A 14,368-nucleotide genomic window follows, 5' to 3' on the forward strand; every position below is an offset into this window, starting at 1 on the left:
GCTATTTGTTCATGTTGTTTATATGTTTGATATGCCAAAAGCTGGTATTTCAATAGGACGCTGCATAAAATGCTTTATGTATTTTTATAGAAGGGTAATTCTACTCCTGTCTGCTTTAATAATCAAATGGGGTTAAGTTATAAAGTCATAAATACTCTGTAGAGACTTCATCTTGTATTGGCTGTTTTAAGAGTGGAGAAGGTAACAGGTGATTTTTCAATCTTTTCACCAGGTGGCAATAAATAACAGCCATGTTTGTAACACTTGCATCGTGGACTTATGGCCCTAACTGCAAGGAAGGAATGATGAGTACTTGTGTCAGTCTGTCCAAACTTATTTTTATAATCCACTTCCTAAATGTAATTTCCTTTGGCTAAATCTGGGCCTAATGTTGCAGGATACCAATTTCTGTGATGTCATGAAGGCTAAATATCATGCGATGTCTCCTCCCATGATGTCCCAGGGCCAAACGACATGCGATGTTACTTCCATTACTTCTAGCATTTTTGTGAATCAACGTCCTTGCTATGATCACAACAAATGTCATCAACTAACCTTGAATTTACTGAGGCATTTTACCAGGTCTGCCAGAGGACTTTACCTCATCCAAAATCAGACTTGAATGTCAATTTCATATTGCAAGGATGGTGATGGAAAGGCACACACCAGTCAAATGTATTCAAGCATGTCCTAATTTTTGGGGATTGAGAATTGAGTGTTCCATGTCCTGTGGATATGGCCAAAAAGACTCCTGAAATAAGTAGTTTGGATGCCTCCATGCACCCTAACTAGGGGATACACTTCGTATCCCCGCCCCCCATGAGCAGAACCATTTCAACCTGGTGCTCCAATGGAGAGCCAGATGAAACTGACTATTGAGTAGGAAGAAAAAAACACTCCTCTAGCCGTACTAGTTGAGACTAATAACTTTTTGCAGTCTCTCTCTGTTTTGACATTTCTGCCCACCATAATAACAAATATTCACATTTCAATAAGATGAGACTTTCATGGAGTGAACCTAAGTATGTCCATAGAACATAGTGCCAGTTGCCAAGGACCATAATACCTATTCACAAGGAAAATCATCTTTAAAATGTATTTTGTAACATTTCTGCCACATGAAGAATGCAGGCCATGTCATGACCTACAGAGGAAAGCTTTGAACCTGCTTTTAAGACAATACCCTCGATACAGTGCATACACTTAAGTACAGATTCTCCAAATTTGCACTCAAACTGCAGGCAGCAAAGCTGGAAAACGATGAGAGGCAAACATTGCTCCCTGTCTCTGAGCTGTGCTGCATACAGGTCATGCACTAAGCCAGAGAGTTTCCAATTTAGGTGTCTATTATGATGGCAGGCTGACAAAACCAGACTGCCACTGTAACGGCAAAAGGGAACACCAGCCATATGTGCGGCGGTTCAGGGATGCATATTAGGATGCACCCGCCACACTTGCAGGTGCATCCAGCATTTTTTACATTGTGGCAGGCGGTGCGTTCAGCAGCACCCGCCTCTATGTAAAAAATGCATTTTGTGCATTTGTATGCACAACGTGGCAGGCACTGCGTGGTGCCTTCCACGTTGTACATGCAAATGCAGGTGGGGGTACCATAGGTAACCCCCATGTGCACACCCCACTCCCTCAACTCCCTGGGGGCCCACAATGGGCCCCCACCTTCAAATACCGCATGCCGTTCCATGACGGCAATGCCACCATGGTGATGCATATTTACAAACCCCTTTGGGCTGCTGGAGCATAAGTTGTGGTGCTCCAACGCCTCAGATTACAAAATCATATTGATGAGGCCACAAAAAGCCACTTTTGGTGGCTTTGAATGGCCTCATACAAACAGAGTAAGGCAAGGCAGTGAAAATCTCTGTGTTGCCTTGCTCTGAGCTATATAGTTGTTCTACGGGCATTGCAGTGGGTGTTCCCAAGCAACATCCATGGATTTTGATACTTCCAAGGATGCCAAGCGTGTAGGAACATTCAACTTGAACAACTTGTCCTCTCCCCCACCCACACGAAGGGGCATACACTGGACTTGGTGTTTGCGGATAATGTATTAATCTCAGTGAAGGACATTCTAACCCAATGTTGGACCGACCACTCACTGATCCTCTTTACTATAGCTCAACCGGCCCTATCAAAACCTGTTAGTTCGGGGAGTACTACATTCAATCGATCATGGACTCGCCTGTTAAAGGAGATTAAGCAACCTATGTTCCTGGCCCGAACATTTGAGTTAAAGAACAGCGTAGGTGAGAGCTATGATGCTCTCTGTCAGCAAATCTTAATAACCTTGAACGAGGTAGCACCCTTACGGAAACTGAAGGACAGATCCAGAGGGACCAATGGCTGGTTCACCGAGGAACTCGGTCAGGCGAAGCTACGCTGTAAACAAGCAGAACGCACATGGAGGAAAGGGTATTCAGAGCAAGACAGGGCCACCTACAAAGGTACCTTACTAGAATATAAGCTCCAGTTAAGAAATGCCAAAGCCAAATTCCTGGAAGAGACATTGGCAAAGGCATCGAACAAATCACAGACCCTGTTCAAATTGGTAAAGAGCTTAGCCAATCCTACATGTGCCATACCATCTCCACCGGTGTCACAGGAGCTTTGTGACTCTTTAGCCACAGCTTTTGATGACAAAATTAGGAACATTCTGAAGGGCCTTGAGGGTTCTACGCAACCTATGCCATCTGGTTCCTGTCCCTCTGTGCTCTCAGGTCACCTGTCCTCTGAGTCAAATATGAACAAGGAGACTGCCTGTCAGTTGCCGAGCTTTTCAATACCCTCGTTGGAGGAGTTTTGTGCCCTGGCTAACTGTGTATCATCTGGCTCTCCTCTTGATCCCATGCCGCACAAGATCTGGAAGGCCTTCCAGGACGAGCTGTTTCCCCCGCTCCACTCTATCTGTTGCCAATCGTTAGCTACTGCATCTGTACCAGACTGCTGGAAATTGGCTATTGTAACACCTTTGCTAAAAAAGGCTACTCTGGACCCCCTCTGCCCAGCCAATTATAGGCCTATCTCGCTGTTGCCATTCGCGATAAAGATCTTAGAGAAGTGGGTTACGAGAGCCTTGGCCAATTTCCTGGAATCCAACTCCAGTCTGGATGTAGCTCAGTTTGGCTTCAGACCGGGCCACGGTACTGAGACTGCTCTGGTCACCGTGTTGAATGATCTGCGAACGCGTGTCGACAGGGATAAGTCAGCATTTTTAGTACTGCTTGACATGTCGGCCGCGTTCGACACGGTGAACCATGAGGTCCTTCTGGACCGTCTCGGTAATGCGGGAATAACGGGCTCAGCACTAGCCTGGTTATCATCATATCTGGATAACAGACAACAGGCAGTAACATTGCCACCGTTCCGCTCTGCCACACGCCAGGTGAACCAGGGTGTCCCCCAGGGTTCGGCGATAAGTCCAATTCTTTTTAATCTGTACCTCCGCCCCCTGATACAACTGATAAGATCTTTCGGCATTCAAGTCATCAACTACGCCGATGATACCCAATTGATTTTTTCTTTTGAGGGTTCAGAGGCAGTGTCGAGGGACACCTTCCATCAGTGTATGTCGGCCACAGCAAAGTGGTTGCAAGCCAATTCACTCCAATTCAATGGCTCAAAGACGGAGATATTGCACTGCTCCTCTGACCGACTCCCTCGCCCATTGCCGGAAGATTTTTGGCCTAGTTCCATTCCAGGCTCGGTGGAGGTAGCAGACTCGGCTCGTAACCTGGGAGTTATGTTCGAGTCGAACCTACAACTGGATGTCTCGGTGAACAGGACTGTTGGGACATGTATGGGCCTGCTCCGTGCTCTACGGAAGATATTGCCGCTTCTCCCGCGGGACGCCAGAGTAGAAGTAGTGCGTAGCACCATCCTCAGTAGGTTAGACTACTGTAACGCACTACTTCTAGGAGCCCCAAAGGCTCTGATCCATAAATTACAGAGGATTCAAAATATGGCGGCCAAACTAGCCCTATCCCTACCTCGCTCGGCGTCTTCTGCGGGAGCTCTGGCAATCTTACACTGGCTGCCGGTCCAGCAGAGGATCTCCTATAAGGCTATGTGCCTGGTTTTTGGAGCACTGCATGGTCAAGGACCAATACCATTGCAAAATCTTTTTTCGTGGTATCAGGCTGCCAGACCTCTGAGATCCGCCTCAGCGTTCCTAGTGAAAGTCCCTAGAATAAACAGAGTGAGAATGGGCGGCCGCGCCTTCAGTTTCACGGCCGCCAAAATGTGGAACACTCTACCTCTAAAACTGAGGAGCAGTCAAAATTTGATTTTATTTAAAAAGGACCTTAAAACCTTTCTCTTTCCTAGAGCAGAATAATTTGTAGAATTGATGGTGGAACTGATCTCAGCGCCAGGATACCCGCTGGGTGACAGCTGCGCTTAACAAGCATTAAAATACATACATACATTTGAGGCTATTAGGGGTCACAGCTGCGAGCTCTATTTTGCTCTCAGCTACATCTGGCACTTCCTTTGCACCCCTGGCCTCAGAGGTGACAAATGTTTGCCCCCTTTGAGGCCATGGGTTGCAAATGAAAGGCCAAGAGTAGCAGAGAGCAAGTTAGAGGTCGTAGCTGTGACCACTATTAGCTTCTAATTATGTCCATGGGTCTCACTTCCCTGGATGCACAAAACCATGGGGCCTGGAGAAGTGACCTCGGAGGTGCCAAATCCTTACACCTCCATGGTGAGGATAACAGAGAGAAATAACTTTATTTCTCCTCCTATTTTCCTCTTTCTATGTGTACTGCATTCTGCAACACACATAAAAGAGGAAAACGCCTCTTAGGATTGTTTCTCTGAAGGAGGGTTCTTCTTCCTGCACACAAATATCCCTGCAGACAACACAGGCACCCATTCACCATTTTGCAAGGGTGCCTGTGTTGTTGGTAGGGTGCCAAAATGTAACCATACAGGGGGAGAGGACAGGAAAGCACCATATTGTATAAATACAGTGCATTCCTGCCCTTTCACTTTGGTGGAGGGCAGCGCTACAAGTCTGCTACCCTACAACAAATCCCGATAAATGAGGGCCTATATTATTGGAAATGGAAAAAAGATGCAAAAAAAGGTTCATTTCACGAGTGCACCATTTAATTAAAAATGGCAAAATTGTGATTTAATGAATGCTGCTGTTTGAAGTCATGGCTCATTAAAAGAGACAATAGTCTAATTATTTTGTTAGTGTTTGTTGTCGGACTCAGAGAGGATCGAGTTAATTTAATTAGCTGCCTACTTTGAAGAGTGCATTCACCTTTGATGCTAAGTGGATTGCCTTATTTCAGAAAACTTCAAACGATCACCATGCGTTCCTCTAATTGAAACACACTTTTGTAACAACACTAGGTGTTGCACTGTATAGCACTGCATTGAGGAAATATTTCACATTAGATTATTTTTTGCTACAGGTGGAAGGCGCACAAATGGAATCAGTGTGTATTAGCTCCAGACTCTGTGAGGCAGGGAGTATTGGGTGCCCAAGAGGTTTGTGGCCCTGGACTACAATCTAGAGGTAAGATATTTTAAAGAAATATATTGAACATGTTCGAGGTTCTGAAAGTTTATTGTTGAACATTGCACAAGGTTACAGCTGGGCATGATGTAAACTTCTTAAATATCATGGATGTCGTTTTTTAATAGAATGTTCGAGGAAGTACATTGTTATAGTAATAGTCTTTAAGTGCAAGCATTAACATGGGAACATAAGTAACAAACAGCTGCATATTAATGATAATCCTGATATCTGTTGTTACAAATCAAAGTGAATGGTTTTTAGATATTCTGGTAGAAATGGTAAAGCCAACCCAGCTATTAAGAAAACTGTGCTTACAGTGTATACATTGAGAATCTAAGATTAGGATGGTTATCATTACCTGAAGATCTACAAGACAGAGACATTTTCATTACTTCATTACTTCAGCCTACAACCGAGCGACTTTCTTGTTAATTTAGATTTGTTAAGTGTGGCTCTCATAGAGTGCCTCCATGGTTTATTTCAGTTTCTGTAAGTCATAACTCCATGCTATGTCATCACAACAGTTGATAACAAAGCTAACTATCAACTGTTGTGAGGTCATAAGTGCCTTCCAGGGCATCTGACAGGCCTCTGATAGCCTGTCAGCACAGATCTGCTTGTCTGCTTTGCCTGAAAGCTCCGCTGCAGGAGGGGGGGGGGGGGGGGGAGTCGGGGAAGGTAGCAGGTTTTGGTTAGGGATAGTAGGTAAGGTATTTATTGTGCACATTCACCTCTTCACAGAAGTTGATGGCAGGGGCAGGTGATTTTGGGAGGCATACATAATATTCGATTATAGATGGGTTTAAAGTGAATTACCGCCATGTTTTTCACCTAGGGGCTCCGAGTTACATCATAGACAACTCATGCTTTGCTCTTATTGTATATTTGACATCATTCAGAACTCCTCAGTGAAAAACCTCCGCATAATTCCCTGTTACCCATCTCTAATTCTCTACTTTATGCATCGTTTATTTTAGTTTGTAAAACTGGAATCTCACTTCTATGACATGGCAACAGTTGATAATGAAACTTGTTATCCATTGTTGCTACATCATAAAGGCCTTTGAGGCCAGGCTGACAGGGCTCCCCAAGAGCCTGTTAGCCAGCACTGTTTGCCTGCTTTGACAGAAAATAAAAAGCACAGCTGCAGGAGGGGGAAGGAAAGCAAGGAAGGGAATCGGGGTTAGTAATGTTGAAGTGTAAGCATGGTAACATTTTTTTTAATGCAATTACTCTCCTTTACTACTCTCACCATACAGTGCCCTTTACAATTTGACAATTTGCACCATTTACATTCACCGCAGCGGCAGTGATCCTCTGAAAAATCTTTTGGCACCAATTGGAGGGGTGGACATTAAGGTGACCCAACAACACCATTGACTGACAGCAAACTCACAGATTGGAGATCAGATTTAGGTACACTACTCTTAAAACCATACTCTGGAAATGAAGGATAGCAACAGGAAGACCCAACCTCCTAAAGAAGTAAAGTCGAGTTAGGATTATGGAGACCAAAAGCCCTACAACAGCATCTCAAAACAATAGACATAACATATGATGTTCTCTCAGAGCTCACTATTCTCTTTACAACACAATGTGATTAGTAAACAGCACAGATCGAATGTAATGGACGAACAAAGAGGACTCAATATTAGACTCAGACAGGTGACATCATGATAACATCTCAAGCTCTGCTCTTGTTGTCTATTTGATGTCACTCAGAACTCCTCGGGGTAAAACATCCTAGTAATTCACTGTTATCCATCTATAATAGATGGATAACAATAACCTCCTGGTCCTATTGGGTCCTTTTTTGAGGATCTGCAGTCGGCCCTTTCTGTACCATGCATGCGCTCTGCGCATTGCATGCTACAAGGCGATCTAAACCTTCATATGGATTGTCTTACTGACGCTGATGCCGACAAACTTCGTGATATCACGGCGATGTTAGGGCTAGCCCCTTTTATTCACAGCCCCACTCATGTGAAAGGCCACACGTTGGATGTTATATTTTCCTCTATGCCTATTGAGGCGTCCCCTCCACTCCCGGTCCTTTGGTCTGATCATTATTTGCTAAACTTTGCCTTAATTCTTGATTCTAAAGCTAGCCAAAGGGCTCTTAAGGTAGGGTCCCGGCAGTCCAGAGCTTTCCATCTTGTGACAGCTGAAATGCTCTCCGAAGCTCTTGGCCAATACCCGTGTCAACTGACCGGGGTTCTGGAAGCCGATTTAATCCTGGTCCAGAATTGGATGCAGGCAAGGTTTGAGGAGCTGGCCCCTTTGAGGGCTGCTAAAACAGCCCCTGATCTTAACTCTGCCCCTTGGTTTTCCTCCACCCTACGTATAATGCGTCAAGAATGTAAGAAGCTGGAAAGGCGCTGGCGGCGCAATTATGAGCCGGTGGATAAAACAAAATACAGAGACGCGATAAAGGCGTACTATAAACAGATTGCCTCAGCAAAAAAGAGTTATCTTGAACAGAGAATCGACAAAGCTGATAATATCAGCCGAGAACTCTTTAGAATTGTGAAGGAGTTTGTGAACCCAGTTGTAGCCACCCCTGTTCACTCACATACGGAGGAATGGATTAAACAGTTGGCCGATTTTTTCGTGACCAAAATCCTCAAGATTCAGGCCACCTTTCCATCTGTGGACTCCCGTATGGCTGACGCCTTTTTAGACCCCTGTCGGGATGACTCTGGGCCCACACTATCTGTTTTTCCTCAGTTGTCCTGCGAAACTTCGCTGGAGTTGCTATCCCGGCTGAAATCTGGCTCGCCTCTGGACGCCTGTCCGGCGAAATGCATGGGCAGGGTGGCCTCAGCGTTGAACAGCTTGCTGAACCCCCTGCTGAATCTCTCATTGAGCTCGGGGGTTGTCCCACGACAGTGGAAACATGCACTCATCCTGCCGTTGATCAAGAAGCCTCTGTTAGACCCCCTGCAATGGGCTAACTATCGTCCGATCTCCCTCCTCCCTGCTTTGGCGAAGGTGTTGGAAAAACATGTTCAGCTTACTCTTTCCACCTTTATTGAAAACAACAATCTGCTGCATGACTCCCAGTCCGGCTTTCGTGCAAATTATAGCACGGAGACTGCTCTGGTAGAAGTCACGGACACCATCAGGGAGACACTAGATCAGGGGGGACGGGCGATGTTGGTCATGTTGGACCTTTCGGCGGCGTTCGACACCGTCCCACACGCATGCCTTCTCTCAAGACTTAGGGAGATTGGTCTGCGAGGGACGGTGCTGGACTGGTTTCAATCCTTTCTTGCCGACCGCCGACAGGTGATCTGGGCTCCGCCGTTCTCGGCCGAAATGCCTGCGCTGGAGGTGGGGGTGCCTCAAGGATCTATCTTGAGCCCCACCATTTTCAACATATACATGGCCCCTCTAGCAGAGGTAGCGGAGGCGTTCGGGGCCCGGGTCATCTCTTACGCTGATGACACCCAGCTTTTGTTCACTTGCAGGAAGGGAGAGGTCTTCAACGGCGGCAGAATTAAGGACTGTCTGAGCGCAGTCTTTGCGTGGTTTCAGCGGCACAGCCTGAAATGCAACTCAGACAAGTCTGAGCTGCTCTTCTTCGGCTGTGCCCCAGACCCGGACTGGAAGTCGTGGTGGCCCCAGGACATGTTCCCCCCTGAGACACCATCAGCTCAGGTAAAAAATCTCGGAGTGGTGTTCGACGATGATCTGTCTTTTCGTCCCCACATCCTGGGACTTGCAGGGAAATGCTTCAGCATCCTCAAGATGCTTAGAAAATTTCTGCCCCTGCTTTCTTTGCAGTACCGCAGGAATATAGTTCAGGCGTTGGTGGGTTCACGCCTGGACTATGCAAATGCGCTCTTCGCGGGCCTACCTAAATATTTGTTATCTAGGTTGCAGGTCATACAGAATTCGGCGGCCAGAGCCATCTATGGCCTGCCGAGGAGAGCAAGAGCCTCAGCGCTCCTAGCCAGGCTTCACTGGCTACCAATCGCGGAGAGAATTAAATTTAAACTCCTCACATTGGCGTTTAAAGCTCTCCATGCGACCGGCCCTTTCTACCTGAGGAAGCGCACTGCTTTCTATGTGCCACGGAGGTCTCTGCGGTCGGCGGACCTGGCCAAAATGGAGGTGCCTGTGGTCAAACGTGTGCGGATGGGAGGTCGCTCCTTCCAACACGTCACAGCTTGCCTGTGGAATGCACTCCCTCTTTCCCTCCGGAAAGCAAATAATCTCTTGGCCTTCAGGAAGGAGCTGAAGACTCTGCTCTTCACCTAGTAACCCGCGTTTCTGCAGTTTGCTTACCTTTTGGTTTTTCTGTTTCTAGGGGCCTCTTTGCTAAAGCGCCGGGACACCCTTTGGGGTAGCCGTGCGCTCTAAAAGTGTGGCTAACATTAACATTAACATCCTATATGTTATGTATGGCTCTCTCTGAATGCCATTACCATGAATGCCAGATTCTAAATCTGATAATTCACTGCTGTGATGTAACAATAGTGGTAACAGATCTCATAACACAGTGTTGCTACTTCATAAAGGAATTCCAGGCTGCTCTGGTAGGGCTCCCTACAGAGCCTGTCAGAGCAATGCTGGAATGCAAGGAGAATAACTTCTGAAGGAGAGGGAAGGGAAGGCACAGCAAGGGGTGGGGGTGGGTGACAGGAGGTCTGGTTTATTTTATTTGGGACATTGAAGATAGGTCATGTTGCATATGGCCTATGGTTGCATATGGTTCCCCCATTATTCTTCTGCCCCTGCATAGAAGTTGAAAGCAAGGGCAGATATTTTGTGGGGGAGTGTGGGGGGGGGACCATACATAACATAAATATCCATGGGTAAAATGTAAATTACAGGAATATTTTTCATCCTAGGGATCTTAGTGAAATAATAACTTGAACTCTGTTCTCATTGTCTGTTTCATGTCCCTCAGAACCCCTCAGTGAAAGACATCCCTGTAATTGACCATTACCCATATATAATTCTATATACAGCCTGCTGTTGCAGACTATACCAGCCATTAAAGGCCTGCTCCAGCATTATAGGCCCGAGCCAAGGGTGTTTGCCTTGATTAGCTGGTCTACCTGGCTATGGTGGGTTATGAGGCTAATAGAACATTTTGATGAGGGTTGAATATCCTAATAAAAAAGCAGTGTGTGGTAACGGCTTAAAGAAGGTCAGAGCCGTCACTTAGTTGAACAGAAGAGTTTATTAATAAAGTACCAACAACTGCGACCTCAGCCACAGCCTAACGCTACACAGCCTCTTCAGCTACTGTCCCCGGCGCTCGCCTTGGAATGCTGGTCGCGGTGACATTCTAAGTGATGTCACCGCGAGCAGCTCCATCACATGCAGAGCCGCCGGGGGGGAACAGATGAAGAGGGAGATACCACACATCCCCCTTCCCTGCGGAATGAAAACATTAAATACAACATGTACGGCAAGGAACACAGGGTGACCCAAAGGAACCAGATCTGGGGTGTGTAACAACATAGAACCCTGACCTAGAGGGAGTAACGACTCACGGTAGGCAGGGTGGCATCAGTTACATCGTAACATATTTATCAAAATGCCTAGGGGGTCTGGTCGCTCTCCTGTTGGGCCTGTAGCCTGGGTGAGGGGCTGCTGACAGTCTCTTGGTGGTGGAACTAAGGTACTGCCTTGAGTCACCCTCCCCCCCTTGCACTTTCAGGGTCTTTCACTGGAGGGTGGTATTTTACAACTCTCCCTAGGTTCCATATTTTCCCTTCCTGAGTCTTGACTGCATTCTTGAATAGTTTGGTGATTTTAGTAGGACTGCTGTACCCTGACCAGCTTGCCCTCCCTGTGGGAGCTCTGATTTTGATGTTATCTCCTACTTTGAATTCGAACTCCCGTGTGGCTTTGTGCTGGTCGTATCCTTCTTTCCTCCTTTTCATGGCTTGTTCTTGCTTCTTCAGGCTTTCCGTTTCTTTGGTTCGGTCCGACCACCCCTTGTGCCACTCCATCCAACCTGGGGTCAGCTTGGTGTTGGGTATCCTGGCGCGGAGCAGTTCGAACGGGGTGACGCCCGTCGTCTGATGCGGCGTGAACCTGTATGCTGCTAACGCCTCAAAGCCTCTTCTTTCCAGCTTATGCCACTGGCTTTAGCCAACTGGATGCTCTCCTTGAGGGTTTTGTTAAAATGCTCGACCATGCCATTGGTTTCGGGGGGTGGTATAAAGCGCAATGCTTGTGTCTGATGCCTCTTTCTTCAAGGAAGTCTTCCATCTCTTTCGAACATAGTTGCACTCCATTATCCGTGAGGATGTTGCTGGGAAGCCCTTCCCGGATGAACACCTCCTGTAGAAATCCGATGACTGTCTTGGTCGTGACTTCATTGACGAACTTTATCTCCGGCCACCGAAAATACAAATCCACGAGCACCAAGATGTGAGGCGTCCGCAGTTCTCCAGACATTGGGACCACGATGTCCAATGCCAACTCATCCCACGGTCCTGACGGGGGTGGCCTACACACCATGGGGGGCGTCTGTTGTTTCAGGACCTTGTCGCTGTTGCTGCACGGAATGCACTCTCTGATTCTTCTTTCGGTGACCAGGTCCATGTTCGGCCACCAATAGCTCTCCCTGAGTCTTTGTTTGGTTTTGGTGATACCCAAATGCCCTTCGTGGGCTATCTCGACCAGGTTGTCTCTCACAGTTGCAGGTGGTACAAGTCTCGTTCCCCTGAATAGGCATCCGTCTACTATGGTCAACTCGTCCTTAATGGCCAGGTATGGCCGCAGGTTTTCATCACGTTTGTCACCGTGCTTCCATCCGCCTTTTACTCTTATGCAAATCTCCTCCAGTATCTTGTCCTCTTCCAGCGCCTTTCTCCATGTTTCTTCTCCCAACGCCCTCTGGATGGTGCAGACATTCTCCATCAGGAGGCCCTCCTCTTCTTCATCCGTCTTCTCTTGCTTCTCTCTCGCTTCTTCTTCACTGACGAGTCTGGATAGACAGTCAGCTGCAAGGTTTTGCGTTCCTGGGACGTACTCGACTTCGAGCGTGTATTCTTGGAGGCTGACCACCCAACGCCTTATCTTGCTGGAGATGGCATCCAGACCTTTCTTACTGAATACTTCTACCAACGGCTTGTGGTTAGTTCGGAGGGTGAACTGAGTTCCCCACAGGAAGTCTCTGAACTTTCCTACTGCCTAAGATACTGCTAAAGCCTCTTTTTCGATCACCGAGTAGTTGTTCTTGGACTTCTGGAGTGACCTTGAGGCAAAGGCTATGGTTTCTTCTCCTTCCTCGCCTTTTTGGGTGAGGACAGCTCCCAGCCCTTTGGCGCTTGCATCGGTGGTGACTACCGTTGCCCGGTTGGGTATATATGACTTCAAACTGGGGGCCTCAGCAAGTGCTCTCCTTACATCCTCGAACTCCCTCTGGCACTCCTGACTCCATTTGAATTCATTTTCCTTCTTCAACAGAAGCCTGATGGCGTAGGTCCTGCCCGCCAGGTTTCTTATGAACTTCCATAGAACTCCAACATCCCCATGAATGACTTGATCTCGTCCTTGCCTTTGGGGGGTGACAGATTCACGATGGTGTTTTGCAGTTCGGCCTTGGGACGTATGCCTTCTGTCGTCACCTTGTGTCCCAGGAAGTCCAACTCTGCACAGCCAAACACACATTTGTTTTTCTTTACGGTAAGGCCTTGAGACAAGAACCTCCCCAGCACGCATCTCAGTCCGTCATCATGCACTACATGGTTCTTTGCGAAAATAAGCACGTCATCCTGGTAACACATGACGCCTGGGATGCCTTTCAGGATGTTGCCCATGATTCTTTGAAACACGGCGGCCGCCGAGACTAACCCAAAGGGCATCCTTTTGAACTTGTATGCACCCATGGGTGTCACAAAAGCTGTGAGTTCCTGAGACTCCTCGTGTAGTTTTATCTGGAAATAGGCCGAGGTGAGATCGAGAGTGGAAAACACCCTGGCACCCTCTAGCATGCTCATCATTTGGGTGATGTTCGGTAAGGGATATCGGTCGACCACAACCTCTTTATTTAATGCCCTTAAGTCGATGCAGAGCCGGACTGACCCATCCTTCTTCTTTGCGGCCACGATGGGTGCCAACCATTCAGTCGCTTCCACCGGTTCGATGACTCCAGCCTTGCACAATTTCTCTAATTCAGATTTGACCTCCTCTTGAATGGCAATGGGGAGTTTTCTAACTTTAGCCACGACTGGCTTGGCGTTCTCCTTCAATCTTATTTTGTGACAGTAGTTCTTTAGGCATCCAAGCTCTTCTCTAAACACCTCTTCGAACTCTGTTGTGATGTCAGCCTTGCATTCTTGTATCTCCTGTATAAGAATCTGGAGATTACTGTTGGGATTGAGATAAACTCCTAACTCCTTCTGTGCTTGCCACCCCAAGATGTTGTCTCCTACAGTGGATACATACACTTTAGACACTGTTGTCCTGTTGCTGTATTCAATTTTCCCCAGAAAATATCCTTTCATAGAGATGGGGTGCCCAGCATACCCTCCTGGCCTTAAATCCAACCTCTTCAAGGTTATCTTTCCCTTTGACACACGTGAGAACTCCTTTGCATTGATAATTGTTATTCTAGAACAGGAGTCAAACAATGCTTCCAGGTCAACCTCCCCTACTTTCATTGTGTCTTTAGGGCTACTGACCTGACCTTCATCAACCTGTGCCACAATTTCCGCACACATGGGGTTGCTGGGACTTTGGACCTTCAACTCTTGTACTTGCACCACGATCTCGTCGCACACCACATTCGTTCTGTCTCTACTCTGTCTACTGACCCCCTGCCCACTCTTGCAGTATTGCTTGAAATGGCCT

At 47.2% G+C, this 14,368-nt stretch overlaps 1 protein-coding gene across 1 annotated transcript in view; it reads left to right on the forward strand.

The window, feature by feature from the left end:
- The window catches only part of THSD7B (thrombospondin type 1 domain containing 7B), a 1,756,834-nt gene that overhangs the window by 824,965 nt on the left and 917,501 nt on the right, over positions 1-14,368 (forward strand). The window contains exon 11 of the mRNA XM_086957451.1: positions 5,442-5,545. Within this exon, the coding sequence (XP_086813577.1) occupies positions 5,442-5,545 (104 nt within the window). The remainder of the gene's footprint in view (positions 1-5,441; positions 5,546-14,368) is intronic.

This window comes from Lissotriton vulgaris, chromosome 2_1 (assembly GCF_964263255.1).
Source record: "Lissotriton vulgaris chromosome 2_1, aLisVul1.2, whole genome shotgun sequence".
Classification (NCBI taxonomy): Eukaryota; Metazoa; Chordata; class Amphibia; order Caudata; family Salamandridae; genus Lissotriton; species Lissotriton vulgaris.